Genomic DNA, 17,345 nt, shown 5'->3' on the forward strand with positions numbered 1-17,345 from the left:
GCGTCTTTCATTTTACCATAACATGTATGATGGAACCCCAAAAATACATTTATTAAAATTTTAGTTCGTGAAATTGGAAAAACAATGCAATATGGTAACTTTTGGGGGGTTCCTGTGTCTACATAATGCACTATATGGTAAAAGTGACATAATGCCATTATTCTATAGGTCAGTGCCAACACAACCATATGCAGGTTTACACAGATTTTCTGATTATTTATTCTTTTTTATTTTTTAGTTTTTCACCTACAGTTTTAGTTTTTCACCTACAGGGCTGTATGGGGTGTCATTTTTTGCGCCATTATCTCTACTTTTTAATAATACTATATTTGTGTGGATCGGATGTTTTGATCACTTTTTATTAAATGGTGGTTTATTAACGGTGAGGGTGATCCCACCTGTTATGAAGCGTGCTCCCTAGAGACCAAGAACGTAAATGTATGTCCAGAGACTTCCATGACGTACATTTACGTCCAGGATCGTCTAAGGGTTAAGCTATGTTCATACACAGTATTTCTGTCAGTCTTTTTTTTCAACCTCCTGGATTTGGTTGAAAAATGCTGACCAAAAGACTAACCAAAATACTTTGTGTGAACATAGCCTTACATTAATTTCACTGTACGGCATTTTTTTGAAAAATACCAGTGCAGTTTTAGATGCAGATTTTCGGGACAAATCATTGCTTTCTTTTTACTTACCAAAACACATTTTCACTACATATAAAATGTTTTTCTGTGACTGAGCTTTGTGTTTATGGTGGTTTATGGTTTTCTGGCATTTTATCTATAGTATATTAGTAGCAACTTCTATTTGAAGGGGTTATCCAGCCTTACAAAAACATTGCCACTTTTGCACCACTCTTGTCTCCAGTTCAGGTGTGGTTTGCAATTAAAGTGACTGTACCACCAGGCCCAGGCTGAAGCACTAGAGGCGGGCCGACCCACCCTTAGTGGGAGGAAACCCTAGACCCTCTATGGTAGGGTTCCATTGATTCTAATGGAGTCACGTCATGGAGGGGCTGGAGTTTCTTCCCGCTGGGGGTGGGTCGGCCCCCTCCAGTGCTTCAGCCTGGGCCTGGTGGTACATTCACTTTAAGCTTTATTTACTTCAATGGAACTGAGTTTTAATCCCCACCCAAACTGGAGACTGGAGTGCTGGATAACCACTTAAAAAATACTGTATGGAAGAAGCTAGAATGTGTACTAAGGGGATATTAATATTTCTCACATGTTAGTGGTTTTTATCCTTACTTATCACCATCTATACTGATTTAGTCTAAGGCTTTGTTCAGAAACTGTCAAAATTATTGGACAGTATAATAACATCGCCTAATGATGAAGAGAAGCTAATGGTCTTAGAGGTGAAAACCTTGTAACGTGAATATAAAGTTACATTGACCTCATCATCTCTATCCCCACTAATGCCACTCTCCCTGCAGGCCCTTCTATTCTGCACTCTATTATCATCTAGGTTTTTTGTTTAGTTTTCCAGAACTCTCTTATTTATTCTGTGGTTCACATGTCCTTTTCCACAGCCGCCTCCCTCGCTCCGGCACCTGTTGTGCTTATTGCCTGAGGAGGAGATTTCACCCACACGCTCCATATTCACGTGTAGCACTACATATTTCCTCCCCGGTGTTCAGGCCTATGTACGTATATACAAGCCTCTTTACCTGACTAATCCAATACACATTGCTTCTTTTCTGTTTTTGGCTTCATGCTATGTTCCTATTCCACAGCTTCCCACACTTTTATACACTCTCAGTGGGACCCTCCAACCCACTTTCAATAGCATGGTGGGTTCTAGTCACTGAGAAATTGTTATACTTCCATTAGTGATTGCTTTCTTACTACAATAAACCATTTAAAAATTTTTTCAAGTTTTGTTTCCAGAAAAATCTTTTTTTTTTTTTTTTTACTTTTCATCTCCTTTCTCTTACTTTTTCTTCCTCCTTTCTCATCTGGGCAAGGAAGCCTAAAGCTATAATGGTGCTCTTTTGAAATACACCATTCCCAGACCCAGTGACCCAACAATCAAAGTAAATTGCACCAAGCTTCAAGCTTTATGACATTGCAAAAAAATATGTAAGAAAAATGTGGAGGTGTTGCTCAACTTGGCACTTGGCACAGTCTCTTATCATTGCTGTACGAGCAACAATAAAAATAGGTCCAGGTCTTTTTAAACCATCAATGATTTCTCATTCGGTCGTTAGTCGTTAACTGCTATTCAACCGAACGATGATCGTTTAGATTCAAACAATTTAACGATAATCTGAATGATAATCGCCCAGTGGAATAGGGCCTTTCTTCTCTGCTGCCTGTTATCAGATGCCTGTTGTCAGGGAAACTCTGTCTCTAGTAATAGCTAGATCAGGACAAATTACAGGAAGCAGGGATAGGGCTAATCATGTGCTTTGTAAATAAATACATATAAAGGCTTTCCTGTCATTTTTAATCACTAATAAAGCTCAGGGCAGTTGCAAATACCAGGGTACATTCTACTTCAGGAAAATTTCCTCCTCCCATTATCTTGTCAGTACTAACAGTAGCAGCTCAATGCTTAGTGTAACCTTTTCCTTGCTGTGATGTTCCTTTAATTTCTGAAGTGTTCATCCATCAGTTATCTTTCCCATCCCGCCAGCATCTTTCCCACACACAGGAACATTTGGCATGGCCAAGTGATCCTGTGTTCTCTATGGGGAGGGGTAAGCTGCTGCCATACAGCTCTGACTGCAGCTCATCTCTCCCAGAGGGCCAAAAAAATTTCCATTACGCAACCTCTATCTCCACCGACTGATCTGTTGGTGTTTGCAGGAAAAGCCCCATACACCTCATACCAGCAGCCAAACCCACCGCAAGCAGTGGTCACAGCCAAAAGAAGTATAAGGTTATGGGGACTCATCTCTGCCAGAGAGCCAAAATATTTTCCATTACGCAACCCCTATTTCCACCAACAGATCATCTTTCGGTGGTCGCAGGGAAAGCCCCATATACCACATACCAGCAGCCAGAACCACTGCAAGCAGAGGGCACGGCCACCAGAAGTATAAGGTGTATGGGGGCCCTTATACTAGACCACACTAATACATTCATGAAGGCTTATTGTTCCATTCACTATGCACAACCAGAGTATTAAATTACCGGGACAATATTACTTATAGGCATTTGCCTAAAGATGACTAATGTACATAGGCTTTAATTTTATTATTTATCTTAAAGCCCTTTTTAGTTTGAGTGATGTAGATATAAAATAATAAGAAAAAAACAAGTAGAATAAACATGATCTAAAAGTACTGATGGTCTCAGGACCCTGCCCTTAAAGGCTTACAATCTACAATGGAAGGGGGAAGGAGACAGTAAGTAAATGAAGAAGTTGCTTTTATAAAGAGATAGATTTTAAAAAGGGATAGAGTATATGATAAATGCACATGAGAAATCTTGGACGGTTGTGTGAGGAGTGGACAAGCGGAAACCACAGAAGGAGGTCTTGTGAGCATCAGGGATTATGTATGGGGTGGTGCCAGGTGAGGAGACAGGTTATGGGTAGAGATGAGCGAACCGGTTCGGCCGGTATGGGATCCGGGTCGGATTTTCCCAAAAGTCCAAGTCTGGTCGGATTCGGATTTTTGGAAGTCCGCTCTGAATTTTTTACATTTTTTTTTCTTGCTCTCTAAAATGGCATTTTAAACGCCATTTTAGAAAGCAGGAAGTGTTCCGGGCGGGAAAAGCTCTTTCCTCTGATGCCCGGAACACTTCCAATCAGCAGGGATGTTGCACTAGCCCACCCCCTGTGTCACGTCGGTATTGCTTTAAGAGGAGCGGCCTCCATGTTCACTACTGCTGCTCCTGTACTGGCCTCGAATGACTATTGCTGGACATCCACTGGCCTCCAATGACTACTGCTGCTCCTTCACTGCATTTGTGATCTTTTTCCTGCATAGACCCTGTAATGGTGAATATTGAAGTCTAAAAAAAAATTGAGACTTTGAGATATTGAAAAGATAATGATGTTACTGACATGTAGAGCCCTAAATTCAACCAAATACACTACCCCCGTATCATATAGATGCTTTAAACGATGAAATCCGAAGAAATCCGGTCAAACCAAAAATAATTTTAAAAATCCGGAAGTCCGGTCGGAACGAACTTTTGATAAGTTCGCTTATCTCTAGTTATGGGTAGGCTTGTATGGGATTGGTAATAGCTTAAATTTGGCAAGCAATCAGTTAAAGGAGGGGAGAGGCAAAGAGTGTTAGATGGGAGGTCCCAGGGAAGGTTGCACATGCCTAAGCCATAGATGATAGCTTGATGGGAGAATAGTAAGCACTAGCATTTTTGTTCATTCAAGATTAAGGAAAGTTGAAAAAAGACCCCCCCCCCCCCCCCCAATATTCATGCATGTGTTCTTAAAAGAGAGAAGGTTATATGCCACAACCAGACCTTATCGAAAACTTATTTCCTGTGAGGGCAATGAATCAGGTGCATTGAAATGTTTTCTGACTTTAAAGGAAAGCCAGGATACCCACGTAGAGTTGAAACCAGAAGTTTACATACATTATATAAAAAAGACACTTATACATGAAATCAGAATAAACCTTTCCTGTTTTAGGTCAATTAGGATTACCAACATCATTTATATTCGCCAAATGGCAGAATAACGAGAGAAAATTTTTAACGCCAAACGGACCCCAGGACAGATCTTGAATTAAAAGCAGCTATCCGAAGGTACAAGTGGTTTTGGGGGGGGGGGTCAGATTGTGGGTACAGAGTCGCTTTAAACAATTTGGGACAGCCCATATGATGATGTCATGTCTTTGGAACCTACTGATGATGTGTCTCTTATTAACTTAGATGTTAGCAAAGTTTCCAAAGGCATGACATCATCACATGGGCTGTCCCAAATTGTAATCTTAGTGTATGTAATCTTTTGCAGAAAGTAATAAAAATCTTTTGCAGAAAGTAATAAAAATCTCTCTCTCTCTCACGCATAGGTATTTTTTATATAGTGTATGTTAACTTCTAGTTTCAACTGTACATATTAGAAAATCAGTCAGTTCCAGTAAAACTATTGGGTTCAGATAACATTTAACTAATGTGCTTGGAAAACTTTAGAATCTCTATCAATTCTTTCTTAAAGGGGTAATTCAGCAAAAAAAATAAAAAATCTTTTTAAATCTCCAGTCTTCCAGTACTTATCAGCTGCTGTATGTCATGCAGGAAGTGGTGTATTCTCTCCAGTCTGACACAGCGTTCTCTGCTGCCACCTCTGTCCCTGACAGGAACTATCCAGAGAGGTAGCAAATCCCCACACAAATCCTCTCCTGCTCCCCAGACTGGAAAGAATACATCACTTCATGCAGGAAAACTTGGTGTTTTAAAGGACAACTCCCATGAAAAACTTTTTTCCAGTAATTGAAGCACTTTACAAAGTTATATAACACTGTAATATACTGTCTGTCTGTCCTCCTTCCCTATCTTTTCCCCCCTCAACCCCCCCCCCCCAGGAAGTGTAAGAAACTCCTTCATACCTAATTACTGTCGTCACCAGGCTCCTCTATCAGCTCCTTCTAGTGACGATGTGTCATCAGCAGGAGGGCTGGTCTAGGTCCTGTTACACCAGCCTCCCCCTCCCCTGCCTGGTCAGGTGACTCGGCTTGCTCAGCTCCCATTGGTTGAGCAACTATAAGCCATCTGACATTCTGCAACTCAATAATGACTCTTGACTGACCCCCTCCCCCATACTCCCTTCTGCTGCCGAGTGGACTCAGTGAGTGAGTGAGTCATGTCACTTGCTTATCTTTCTCCTCACTCCCGGCATGTCAGCTACCCAGACCCCGTCTTATCTCTCCCCTGCTGCCCTGACCTAATTAGGGACGGCCATCCTGCAGAATGTAATGTACACTACAGTGAGGTGACAGTATGTGTGTGCAGCTTCAGTGTGTGTATATAGCAGCCTGACTGAGGAGAGCGAGAGAGGGGGTCATGTTTAGTGTATGATGGGAGTTGTAGTGAATGGAGGGGCAGGCACTTGCTGTGTCACAGCAGGGGGCTAGCTTGTCACAGCAGCCAAAGTGCATCATGGGAAGCTGAAACCAGGAAGCAAGGAAGAAATGAAGAACAAGACTAGAAATCAGAAGGTACACAGGTTTTTGGTTTTTTTTCCTTAGCGCGGGAGTTATCCTTTAATAAGAGTATTTTACAAATCTTTCACTTTCTGGCAACACTTGTGCTGAACTACCCCTTTAAGGCTCTCTGATACTTTTGCTCTTTTGTTGGGTCCACACGATCTGATTAATTAATAAATGCATTGTTTGTGCAACTCACTCAGCACATCATTGTCTACTGTTCATCACCTGTTTACACAGGGGGATGTGCGTCTGACAACGATGAGCTGAATGGGATCAATCAGCTGTTCTCTTTACATGGGCCAATTGTCATTAATGAGCAATTCTAGGAATTCACATGTGCTTGTGCCCAGCGATCAATCTGTGTAAAAGGGCCTTTACTATTGTCCCAGGTTGCACAATGACTGTTGCTGTTGTCTGGAGACCAAAAAGGGCACCAATGGGTACAAACAAATCATAGACATAAGTAGTACCTTGTAGAGAGGTTATATATGTAAGTACTCATATTCCTGTTTTTGGTATTGCTATTGGTAATAGGCTTGTCTCTAATTTGTTACATTCTAATCAGCTACTTGTAATATTTGATCACCTTCATGAGTGACAACTACAAATGTTTGTCATTACAGTATCTGTACGATTGTCATCTATGGTTTACATTGTTTTTTAAATTTAACATTATATGAATCTTTAGAAAGCTCATCTACCAATCTTCTGGACACTATGTAGTGTCCCACTACGGTTGGGTCTTCTGTCTTTGCACACCCAGGTAAAACTAGTTCTGTCAGGTGCCACAGTAGCTTCTGTGCCCTACTCCAGCCACTAGGTGTCTCACTTCCCCTGTGCACAGCTGCAGTTTAGGAAAGAAGGTTTAGCTTGCTACACACACTCTCAGTCCACTTCCTGTGTAGCTCAGTTAGTCAGTTCTAGCTCTAGGCTCTAGGCCAGTGAGGAGGTGTGTTGAGTTGTGGTCTAGCTGAGGAAGAGATAACACGTTTCAGTTTTTCCAGTGTCATGAACCCAACCCTGGGGTAACTGGAGTTACAGGAGTAACCCCCTTGCCAACGCCATGGATTCCCACTTCAGGACATTCACCCCCTTGAGTAAGGTTGATCTGCAGTAGAGCACAGATGCAAGTAAGTCGCTCTCTACTGACTATGCATGACTACGTAGGAACGCTTCTACTAGTTAGCTTCACCCAGAGACAGAGGCCTGGGACTTATACTACCTATCAGGGCGGTCACCAAAATTGAGAGGCAGAAGGGGGTGAGATAAAAAAGAGTTATCTCAACGTGAGTACGAGGAGTTCCTCTGATTTACCTTCACACACATCTCGGCAGACAACAAGACTAATTAGGCAAGGGCCTCCTACCTGGCCCCTATTTACTGCTACAGATTCCTATACTTTACTTCCCCTCAGGCTACTGTTGTGATATCTACTACTATTAATTGCACTAAGTACCAAGCACTTATATTTTTTGTATTGCACTGAAGATATTTTCAAGTAAAGTTAAGCATTGTTTAAGTGGGACTCACCGCACCCTGCACCTTACACTAGTTCTACTAAAGGTCTGCTGCCCCTGTGTCCGGGGGTGAGCACGGCACACTATAATGGTGCCCATGCAGGGGATCATTTTAGCTCAGACATAGCTTGTAAGTGGTTACACAAGGGCATATTTCTAAGTATTTTTAAGCAAGAAATTCTTTGGGGATTAGAATCAGATTGAGTCAGATTGAGGACATTATAGAGCAGTATTGAGCAGTGTAAACTGTAAATCCAGCACTGGGGTGAGACAGTAAGCCTGCAGTGTCTTGGTCTGTGTTTCTGTCCCATCACTGCACTTACTTCATCCTCGCTGTCACCCCTCCTCTTTTCATAGACTTCTGTGGGCAGTATAACCTGATCTCTTAGTGAAGCTGAAAGTCCACCTTTTTCTGCTCTATGAATTCCCCTTAGGGATTTATCAATGAATGAAGCGGAGAAGGAAGCATTTGCCTCTAATAAGATATACTACAAAGTGAGCTTGTATTGTATGCATTTATACAAAGTGATTCACAATTGGAGGTACGCTTTAAGGCCATGTTCACATGGTGTGAAACACCGGCCATTCTGTCCAGGTCACAGAACGCGCCCACATGCGCATTTAGCGCCATGCTTCATTGTGTGCACTGACAGGTTCTCTATGGCCCCTATTTAATGAATAGCGGCCGCAGAAAGCTGACATGTCAGTTTTTTTGTGGCGCCTCTAGCGATCCCGGCCGGAGTGTATACCATGTATACCGTTGATTAATACACAACTTACGTTGTGTGAACATAGCCTAAGGGTGAATATATATATATATATATTCTGTTAAATGATAGGACTGTCAAGTCCCCATAAATAATCTTTATAGACCAGTACTGACTATTAAAGACGAGGTATCAGTGTCCCACTCCATTCATTTGGGGACGTAGTTCACCAAAAATCTCAAGATTGGCGAGGGTCTCAGTGCTAAGGGTGCCCACCCATCTGCTGTTCTGTGGATAGATGGTGACTTGCTAAAGTGAGACTACCCCTTTAAATCTAGGCTTGGGCATAATAGCATTAGCCAATAGTATGTATGCAATACATGCAAACTTTAAACTATAGGAAAACTTTTTGATAGAAAAAAAAAATAAGACAGTTACAGGAATGACATAGAAATACACAAAATACCGTTGTGGTTGTGCACATGGTGTGTTTATGGCTCTCACAGATGGTTTGTACTCCATAGAGACATGTGTGAATCCTGATACATACTGGTGACACATAAGAATGAGGACATACTGGAGGACAATGGATTGGCACAGACGCATTTTACACAGATGACCCAGTAAATTCACAGTGATCCACACCATCTCTCACCGTCTCTTCAGTACAGTTGTCACATTCCCGATACGTCCAGTTCATGGAGAACTGCTTGGTGTCCATCTTGTAGCATGAGTTGAAGTTGCAGGGCAGTCGTATGTCGGAGCCATTAAGAGCATAAATAATCGCAGGCACAGTGATCTCCATCCCGGATGCACAAACTGAGCACATACAACCATTAGTGTCATATCAATATATCACTGGAAGTCATTACAGTTAGAACAGGATGGGTGACATATAGTCTACTAGGTCCTATGAAGGCTTATAAAGCCAAATAGTATTTTAGAGTCTAGAATTTCCTGGACAAAGCCATTTCAGAAAAATCATGGTACAGCCATGTGTTTGGGAGGAACAATGGATGCAACACTCATGTCCTTGTGGGTTTACTGGGCTGGTCTTGTATTTGTTGGGAAATAACATGCATATAGACTTCTGGTTAAAGTGTTCAAGAATGATAGTTGACTGACCGGATTCTCAATGTGTAAAAACGTGATATTATGGTATGTTCACACACAGCAGATTTGTTGCAGAAATATTTGCACCCGTCTGAATTCTGCCTTATGTAAATTTACCCATACAGAGTTAAACCTTAAAACCTTTGGAGAGTTTAGTGATGCAGTTTGTGAAGTTTCTTATGACTAATCAGTGATTTACTATCTGCAAGCAGGAACTTGTCCTCAACATTAAAAAATTGTACCAAAAGTGCTGAGCTGTGAGCCTCATCTATTGTCTTCTCTATCTACTGGTGTCACCTTTCTTTTAGTTTAATTCAATAGACATGCATTCCCAACAGCCTCCTCCTTATCATCTGCCACAGGCCACAGGCAGGCTCTATCAGAAGGGATCACAGATTACACTGATGTAATAATGTAAAAGTCCCCTAAGAGTATGTTCACACTGAGCAAATATGGCGGAATTCGGAGAGATCCGCAGCAGAATCCCGCCATGCTCAGTCACTTTTTTGAGCAGAGAGCGGAGGCTGCAGAGGAGCGCATGCTCTCCCATAGACAGGCTATGGGACACTGAGACAGGCGGGATCAACTTTCCGTCGCGGAATTCCGCCTGTTTTCCTGAGTGTGAACATACCCAAACAGTGTAGAAAAAAATTACCCCTTCCCATTTTACAAATAAAACAGATAAAAGTAATCAAGTTAATTAACATATAATACACCGTAGCGTGCGTAATCGCCCGATCTATTAAAATAAAACAATATTGCTCTCGCACGGTGAACAGTGTGAACAAAAAGCGGTAAAAAAAACGCAGAGATTGCTTTTTTTAAATTACATTTTTTGTATAAAATTTTTTATCTGATCTACAAAAAATGTTACTAATAAAAACTAGAGATCATGGCGCAAAAAATTATGCCCCATATGACCCCGGAGGTGAAAAAATAGAAGTGTTATATGAGTCACAATAGGGCCATTTTAACCCCTTAAGGTCAAAGCCTATTTTCGTTTTTGCGCTTTTGCTTATTCCATTTTAAGTTTAAAAGTCCATAGCGCTTGCATTTTTTCACCTAGAGACGTATATGAGCGCTTATTTTTTGCGAAACCAATTGTACTTTGCAATGACAGGCATTATTTTTCCATAACATATGCTGCGAAACCGGAAAAAAATCATTTGCGCTGTCAAATTGAAAAAAAAACGAATTTGTTTTGATTTCGGGGAGTTTTGCATTTACGCCGTCCGTCCTGTGGTAAAACTGACTTGTTATGCATGTTCCTCAAGTCGTTACGATTACTATGATATATAACATGTATAACTTATATTGTATAGGATGGCCTGTAAAAAATTCAAACCATTGTTAACAAATATACGTTCCTTAAAATCGCTCCATTCCCAGGCTTATAGCGCTTTTATCCTTTGGTCTATGGGTCTGTGTGAGGTGTCAGTTTTTGCGCCATGATGTGTTCTTTCTATCGGTACCTTGATTGCGCATATACGACTTTTTGATCGTTTTTTATTACATTTTTTCTGGATTTGATGCGACCAAAAATGCGCAATTTTGCACTTTGGAATTTTTTGCGCTGACGCCGTTTACCGTGCGAGATCAGGAATGTGATTAATTAATAGTTCAGGCGATTACGCGCGCGGCGATACTAAATATGTTTATTTATTTATTTATTAATTTATATTTATAAAATGGGAAAAGGGGGGTGATTTGGACTTTTATTAGGGGAGGGGATTTTTTATTAATAAAAACACTTTTTTACTTTTTTTTTTTTACTGTAACTAGAAGCCCCCCTGGGGGACTTGTATATAGACAGCACTGATCTCTCATAGAGATCAATGCTGTGTATATACACAGCAAAGATCGATTAGATCGGTCATAGATTACTATGGCCTGTTGCAGGCCATAGCAATCTATTGCCGAGCCGGGATCAGCGTCATTCCGACGCTGAGGCCCGGCACGGGCAGAAGAACGGATCTCCCCCCCGCGATCGCATCGCGGGGGGGAGATCCGTCCCACTAGACACCAGGGATGTGTTTACCTAAGCCTCTAAGTGCAGCTGTCAGGTTTGACAGCTGCACTTAGAGGCTTAATTAGCAGGCGCGGCAACGGGACCCACGCCGGCTAATAGAGGCACTGCCCGGCTGCACGTGTCAGCCGGGATCAGCGCCGTTCAGAGCGGGGTCCCGGCAGGACCCCGCTCTGAACACCCCGAGCGGCACCATGACGTATCCGATACGTCATGGGTTGCTAAGGGGTTAAATATACCTATTTGCAAAAAAAAAAGTTTTACTGCTAATAAAAATAGTAAATTGTTAGAAAACCTACGTTTTACCATCAAGTGCATTACGTAAACATGGAACTCCCCCAAGATTTGCGAAATCACCACATACATGATATTTTGGGGTTTCTGTCATTCATTTTTTATGGCAGATTGAAAGATACCATTACAAAGTACACCTGTTTCTGAAAAGAACAAGCCCTCATATGGCCATGTAGGTGAAAAAATAAAAGAGTTATGGGTCTTAGAAGGCGAGGAGGAAAAAACTAAAATGCAAAAGTGACAATTGGCCAGGTCCTTAAGGCCATTTTAGGCCCAGTCCTTAAGGAGTTAATGGCTCAAATTAAGCAAGGTCCCTGAAACCTACAATGTCTGTTTTTTCCCACAACAACCAATCACTGAGGTTTCATTTTACAAGAGCTCATTTAGCTATGAAACCTAAGCTGTGATTGGTTGTTGTGGGAAAAAACAGACAGCGTGGGGTTCGGCAGCCTGATAAATTTGGGGCATTTTTTGTTGTTGACAACTTCTTTCCTAAATGCAAAACTTAGCAACTTTGATAGTAGCCTTTAACTACAGGTGTTGTAGATCCTGTGTAACTCCTTTACATACTGGCTGTCCTGCTACTTCTGACAGCTGTCAGCACACATTTTCTGGCTATTTCACAGCTCTTCCCATCTCTCTGTCTTAAGCCCCTATTACACGGGGCGATATTGAGGAGCAAACGAGGTGCAGGGGGGCTGCCCGGGTGATCACTAGATCGTCAGGGGCAGCCCATAGAGGACAGCCGCGGCCTGCTGCTGCCGCTCCTCTTCCACGGAGTGACGGCAGCATATCGCTGCTATTCTTGTTGGCTGATCGTTACCTTCTATCAACTAGACGATTATTGGCCAATATCGTCCGAGTACGGATGATAATCGTTTCGTGTAATAGGGCCTGTAGCGATAGCAGCAAAATAAAGATCACTCAAGTCATTCTTTATCACAATGTAGATATGGAGGGACATACTACACATGGCATTCTGTAGGTTGGAAAGGGTGGACTATATAGGCCAGTCATGTCAAACTCTGGCCCACGGGCCAAATCTGGCCCGTGGTGCCATTATTTTTTGGCCCACCAGGCAATTAGGGGTTTGAATTACATCTGGCCCTCCATCGCATTAGATTATAATATGGGTAGTCTGGACAGCTACTCGGGCCGCCCATACTATAATCTTGTAGGCTACAGGCAGTTTTTACTCTGTTGCCTAGGAGTATGTTTACAGTGTCCTGATGTCTGCAGCGTAGTGACATCATCACACACATGCTGGGTGCCTCCCCCGGCCTCTGGTGCCACAGAAAAAAGTACAAGCTAATGGGACAACCTGTCACCCCTGGACAGCCCCCCGAACCCACCCTACCCCTGGATAAGGCACCCATACTTACATGAGAAGAGGAGTGGGCAGCCGTATCTCCGCGGCGGGACCGACATCAGGAGCGGGACCGTTGGGATGGGGTAAGTATGGGGAGCTGTATCCAGGGGTAGGGTGAGTTCAGTGGACTGTCCACAGGTGACAGGTTCCCTTTAACAACTGTTCTATGGGCTGGCTATATAAGAGTCTATTGAGGAGGGCTGAATCCTATATAAAAGAGTCTCATATAGTAGCCAGCCCTCCCCTATAGACTATAGGGGAGGGCTGGCTACTATAAAAGAGACTATAGGGAGGACTGGCTACTATATAAGAGACTATGGGGAGGGCTGGCTACTATATGAGACTACAGCGGAGGGCTGGCTACTATATAAGAGACTAAGGGGAGGGCTGGCTACTATATGAGACTACAGCGGAGGGCTGGCTACTATAAAAGAGACTATGGGGAGGACTGGCTACTATATAAGAGACTATGGGGAGGGCTGGATACTATATAAAAGACTATGGGGAGGACTGGCTACTATATAAGAGACTATGGGGAGGGCTGGCTACTATATGAGACTACAGGGGAGAGCTGGCTACTATAAAAGAGACTATGGGGATGGCTGGCTACTATATGAGACTACAGGGGAGGGCTGGCTACTATAAAAGAGATGATGGGGGAGGGCTGGCTAATATATGGGACACTTGGGGGGCTGGCTACTATTTGGGCGCTATTGGGAGGGCTGGATAATATATGGGGCAATTTTGGTTGGGTTGGCTACCACATAGGACAATATTGGGGGAGGGGGGCTATTAAGTGGGTAGGGGTTTAATCATATCATATCAAGGTTGGCCCACGACTTTGTCTAATTTTTTTATTTTGGCCCACGATGTATTTCAGTTTGCCACCCCTGATATAGGCTGTACAGTACATCGGAGTACACATAGCATCCATAGATAAATCACACACTCCTCAGCATAAGTGTCTGTCAGCACAGAGGGGAAAAAAGATCCCTTATCCAGCATGTATTACTGGAAGGGACACATCCTCATGAGAAAAGTGTGAAACTAGGAGCTGTCTAAAAACTGCAGATCAGCGGCTCTGAAAATAAATGAAGGAATGAAGATTGCAGGCTGAAACTTAGTGCAACACTTTTTTAACTCAACGTTACCACTAACATGTTTTTTCTATGTCAAAGGTGTCTATAGCCTTCAGCTTCCCAAGAGAAAAAAAACTCTGTGCAGACAGAAAGCCAGCAAGAGATGCTGGGAGATGTCAGCTCTGGAAGTCTGCAGCAGGTGAATGCCGTGACAGACTTTATGACAAGCAGTACAGTACAAGATAAGTAATGTAATGTCTGTGGAGTAATATTGTCAATGCATTAGAAGTTTTAGCGAACATTGTATCACTGTACAAATGAAAAGCTACAACAATATACTCTATGGGGGAGATTTATCAAACATGGTGTACAGTGAAACTGGCTCAGTTGCCGCTAGCAACCAATCAGATTCCACCTTTCATTTTTCAAGGAGTCTGTGAGGAATGAAATGTGGAATCTGATTGGTTGCTAGGGGCAACTGAGCCAGTTTCACTGTACACCATGTTTGATAAATCTCCTCCTATGTGTATATTCAAAGGTTGCGCCCTCTGTATATGGCTATGTACATGGCTAGTCCTGCTCTTAGCTGAGAAGCAGTTACAGTTTTACCTGGTTTAGGCAACTAAACATTTGACTTGTCTCAAACCATGAGGCAGGAAATTTTAACTTAAATGAACTTTTCACACAATTTATGCTCATCTAATAGCAGCAGGGCTCACAAGAAAATTTCTAATTTATAGTCTTTAAAAAGTTAGTTAAAAAGTGCCGGAAGACTGCTTACTCGGCTCTCTTCAACACTTCCATAGGAATGAATATAGCCGCCGGAAAGAGCCGAGTAAGCCGGAAGAGTGCTTACTCATCTCTCTCTGGCACCTCCATAGGAATGAATAGAGCCATAGGTCACGTGCTGTATCCGTGGCTCTATTCATAACACAGAAGCCAAGGGCCGATACGGAGATCGCTGGGGGGTTCGGAGGTTGGACCCCCATGATCTCTTACTTGCCCCCTATCCTGTGGATAGGGGACAAGGGACAAGTTGTTTTTTCTTGGACTACCCCTTTAAGCTAAGTCACTTGGGGTCTTACTTCCATTGTATTTGCAGTTCACTGTCTGTTGTTATGCTCTGTCTGTCTTTAGGAATAGAGACAAGACTGAGCACAGGAAGTAGGGCTGAATTTTAGCCAGTACTATGTGTAGAAGAGAGCCTACACTTTGTGAATGAAAACTGAGCCTGTCAACTCTCCCAGGGGATCCATTCTGTGCCTGAAAGGTAACTCAAGGTTCCCCTCTGATCTCTTGCCACCTATAAACAAAACTGAGACCCCAAAAATATATATATATTTTTTTAATTATTGTTAAATATTAGTTTATTGTTAATATCAGTTAACATGTTAATCAAGTTTAAATGACATCTGTATATACATACTGTAGCAGTAGCCGCACAAATCTGTCTGGCAATTTCCAGGCTGTTTCACTCACAAAGCATTGCCTAAACCTGATATGGTTGAATCCCCTTCACTTGAATCCACTAGGAGGACTAACTATATAGAGGCTTCTTTAGGTTACAACAACAGTGTTCTCACTCACTTCTAGCAAACATATATTCCAATTTATTTTTGTAAGTTAAAACTACTCTCTGGGTACTAGTAGAAGGAAAACATAATACTACATTTCACTTATGATACATAGGAAAGTTGTAGAGCTTTTCATTTATATAGTGATTAGTCTTAACTAATATAAAAATGGAAAATCCCTTTAATGTGGTTTGCTAGCATTGAATGTGAACTGTTAGCATCTGAGATCGGAGTTCATGTCAGTACGGTCACTGAAAATGACTGTATATAAGGCTTATATATAAGAACATTCTCATTCTATTTCCGACAACTGCAAAACATCTGACATTGTATAACATTGAATACGGGAGGTACTAAATTTGTAATTACCAATGAAACGATAATCTTTATGAAGCAACCTAAATGTATAGGTCTAAATGTATACAGAAACTTTTGCCCAGCCTTGCATGTATCTCTAACAACTCTTTCACCCTCTCTTGCAGGTATCCCCTTTCCCACCCCTCCCTTCTGTCTCCTCTATGATTGCTGCACTGCGGGTATATCCTGGACCAGCATCTGGTGCACTGTGTAGGTCACATTGCGGAGTGAACGGTATAAGAGGGGGTTAAGGGGCCCCTAGTGGAGACTTGCGGTGCTGCAGTCGCTTCTGTACATCGGAATGGCAAGGGTAACTTGCACAGTGCTCCATTATTATATGATCAATATCTACTCTGCTGAGTCAAGTTAACAGGGGGAGGGTGGGGGCAGGCTGCATTAAGGTAGAAGGTGGGTTGAATAGTTTTACTGGATGCAGCATGTTGTCTCTTTTAGATGCTGATGTAATGGGACTAGGCATCATGTATGTCATATGCATACACTGAAGGGGAAACTTGTTACTATCAGACCCTATTTGTACTGTACTTAGTCTATACCTAATACTATAATGTTATGCTATATTGTATATACCAGGGGTAGGGAACCTTGGTTCTCCAGCTGTTGCAAAACTACAACTCCCATCATCCCCGGACAGCTAAAGCTTTGGCTGTCTGGGCATGATGGGAGTTGTAGTTTTGCAACAGCTAGAGAGCCAAGGTTCCCTACCCCTGGTATATACCGTCCTAGCAAATGGACTTACTTATTCAGTACGATTGCCGATATGTGATCACCATGTTTGCAACAGCAATATGATCCCAGTATGATCACTTACTAAATATACTGGGATGTTGTAATCTTAAAGTGGCCTGATATAACCGGTTCAGTAGAGTATATATTAGCTAAGGACAGTTCGTTTTCTTAGCTTAAACAACATTTTGATGTACAATATTTTACACAATCCAGTTATCATTGCGATTCCTTATTATCATCATTCACATTTGGTTATGAATAATCACTTCATATCAATAGGCCTTGATCCAATGCACCTTATATATATACAGTATACAGCCTCTAGTATTCACAGCCATGCTACTTGTGCCAGGAAATTGCATCAGGTAAGCAGAATTCTCCCGTCTCTAGCCCATATTTTCCCCATCAGCCTTCATTTATTGTCAGTCTGTACTA

At 42.2% G+C, this 17,345-nt stretch overlaps 1 protein-coding gene and 1 long non-coding RNA gene across 5 annotated transcripts in view; one reads left to right on the forward strand and one right to left on the reverse strand.

Annotated features, from left to right (window-relative positions):
* The window catches only part of LOC138768969 (uncharacterized), a 36,884-nt gene extending 22,311 nt beyond the window's left edge, over window positions 1-14,573 (forward strand). Inside the window, exon 3 of one of the 3 annotated variants that reach the window (XR_011359190.1) lies at window positions 14,332-14,573. This is a non-coding gene — a long non-coding RNA (uncharacterized lncRNA). Of the gene's footprint in view, window positions 1-4,608; window positions 4,719-7,131; window positions 7,214-14,331 lie in introns of those variants that run through there. The other 2 variants (XR_011359191.1, XR_011359189.1) reach the window with 2 other exon arrangements.
* The window catches only part of SCN2B (sodium voltage-gated channel beta subunit 2), a 31,956-nt gene that overhangs the window by 14,021 nt on the left and 590 nt on the right, over window positions 1-17,345 (reverse strand). For both annotated transcript variants that reach the window (XM_069947071.1, XM_069947072.1), the window contains exon 2: window positions 9,007-9,170. In XM_069947071.1, the coding sequence (XP_069803172.1) occupies window positions 9,007-9,170 (164 nt within the window). The remainder of the gene's footprint in view (window positions 1-9,006; window positions 9,171-17,345) is intronic.

The sequence above is a fragment of the Dendropsophus ebraccatus genome, chromosome 12 (assembly GCF_027789765.1).
Source record: "Dendropsophus ebraccatus isolate aDenEbr1 chromosome 12, aDenEbr1.pat, whole genome shotgun sequence".
NCBI classification, from domain to species: Eukaryota; Metazoa; Chordata; class Amphibia; order Anura; family Hylidae; genus Dendropsophus; species Dendropsophus ebraccatus.